Here is a 1,036-nt window from a genome sequence, read left to right as displayed (position 1 = left end):
CAAATATAAATTTTGGCATGGTAGGAGTCTTCTTCAGCTAAGACAGTTTTATTTTTCTAACAGGGTGGTTGGCCTTTGGAATGGTTTTCCTTCAGATGTTGTGAAGGCAATACATTTAAGTGAGTTTAAGAGAAAGCTTGATAACTAGATGAATGATAAGGGCTGGCTTTGAGGTTTTATTTGATAGTTTTAGTTTAGTTTAGAGGATGGGAAAGCCTAGATTAATAGTTGGCAACCCTTCAAGATAGAAGAGACATATTTTTTGTTTTTGTCTAAGACCAAAACATTTTGAGAGCCTCAATATGCCCCGACGGTTTCATCTAAAAAAAATAAAATCAAGGGTTCGATTCCTCTTGGGGGACACAGCAGATAGCCTGAAAGCTGCACAAATCTCTTTAAAGAGCCCCAGGTTGCAAATCCCTGGCCTGGATAAACCAGTAGGTCCTTGTTGTCCCTAAACATCATGGTATGTTAATGTTGTCAAACTTATACTCTTTGGCTAATTTTTAAAACTTGATTTGTTTTTCAAATTTGAAGACTTATCTCAAGTAATTGTAGATAATACATTGATAATAAAATACAGTTACTTTCATTTGTCAACGTATTTTCCATTGTAGGTATAACGAATACGAAGAACATGCCATCTGCCTGACCTGCTTAAGCTGAAAACCTGTGTGTGTGTGTGTTGGAATACAAAAAAAGATAATATGTAGCTGAAAAGTCTTATTTTAATTTTTAAAATTAAGCATTTCTTTTTGTCTTTTTGAAAGTTTGTGTTCATTGTACAGTTTGTAAAATAAATGATTGATTTTAGCATTTCTTGAATTTGAATCGAGCATTCTTTGTTATCATATATGACAAACGTTCAAAATTGAACACAAATGGTTAAAAAAAATTACTAATAAGAACATATTGGGTGTTGGCTTTCTTCAAATAATAACCTAGAAAAATATTTTACTTTATATGACATTAATAGATGACAGAGACAAATGTGTATCGAGTTTGCTTAAAACCTAAGACTTATTAGATGTCGTTG

General features: G+C 32.4%; 1 protein-coding gene across 1 annotated transcript in view; it reads left to right on the top strand.

The window, feature by feature from the left end:
• Window positions 1–825, top strand: part of LOC106468334 (apoptosis regulatory protein Siva-like) — an 11,334-nt gene extending 10,509 nt beyond the window's left edge. Inside the window, exon 4 of the mRNA XM_013928752.2 lies at window positions 618–825. Within this exon, the coding sequence (XP_013784206.1) occupies window positions 618–666 (49 nt within the window). The 3' untranslated portion in view covers window positions 667–825. The remainder of the gene's footprint in view (window positions 1–617) is intronic.
• Window positions 826–1,036: the final 211 nt, after the last annotated feature.

The sequence above is a fragment of the Limulus polyphemus genome, unplaced genomic scaffold (genome assembly GCF_000517525.1).
Source record: "Limulus polyphemus unplaced genomic scaffold, Limulus_polyphemus-2.1.2 Scaffold2965, whole genome shotgun sequence".
Lineage (NCBI taxonomy): Eukaryota > Metazoa > Arthropoda > Merostomata > Xiphosura > Limulidae > Limulus > Limulus polyphemus.
The sequence above is the reverse complement of the archived record's forward strand: the minus strand, read 5'-3'. Positions and strand labels throughout refer to the sequence as shown.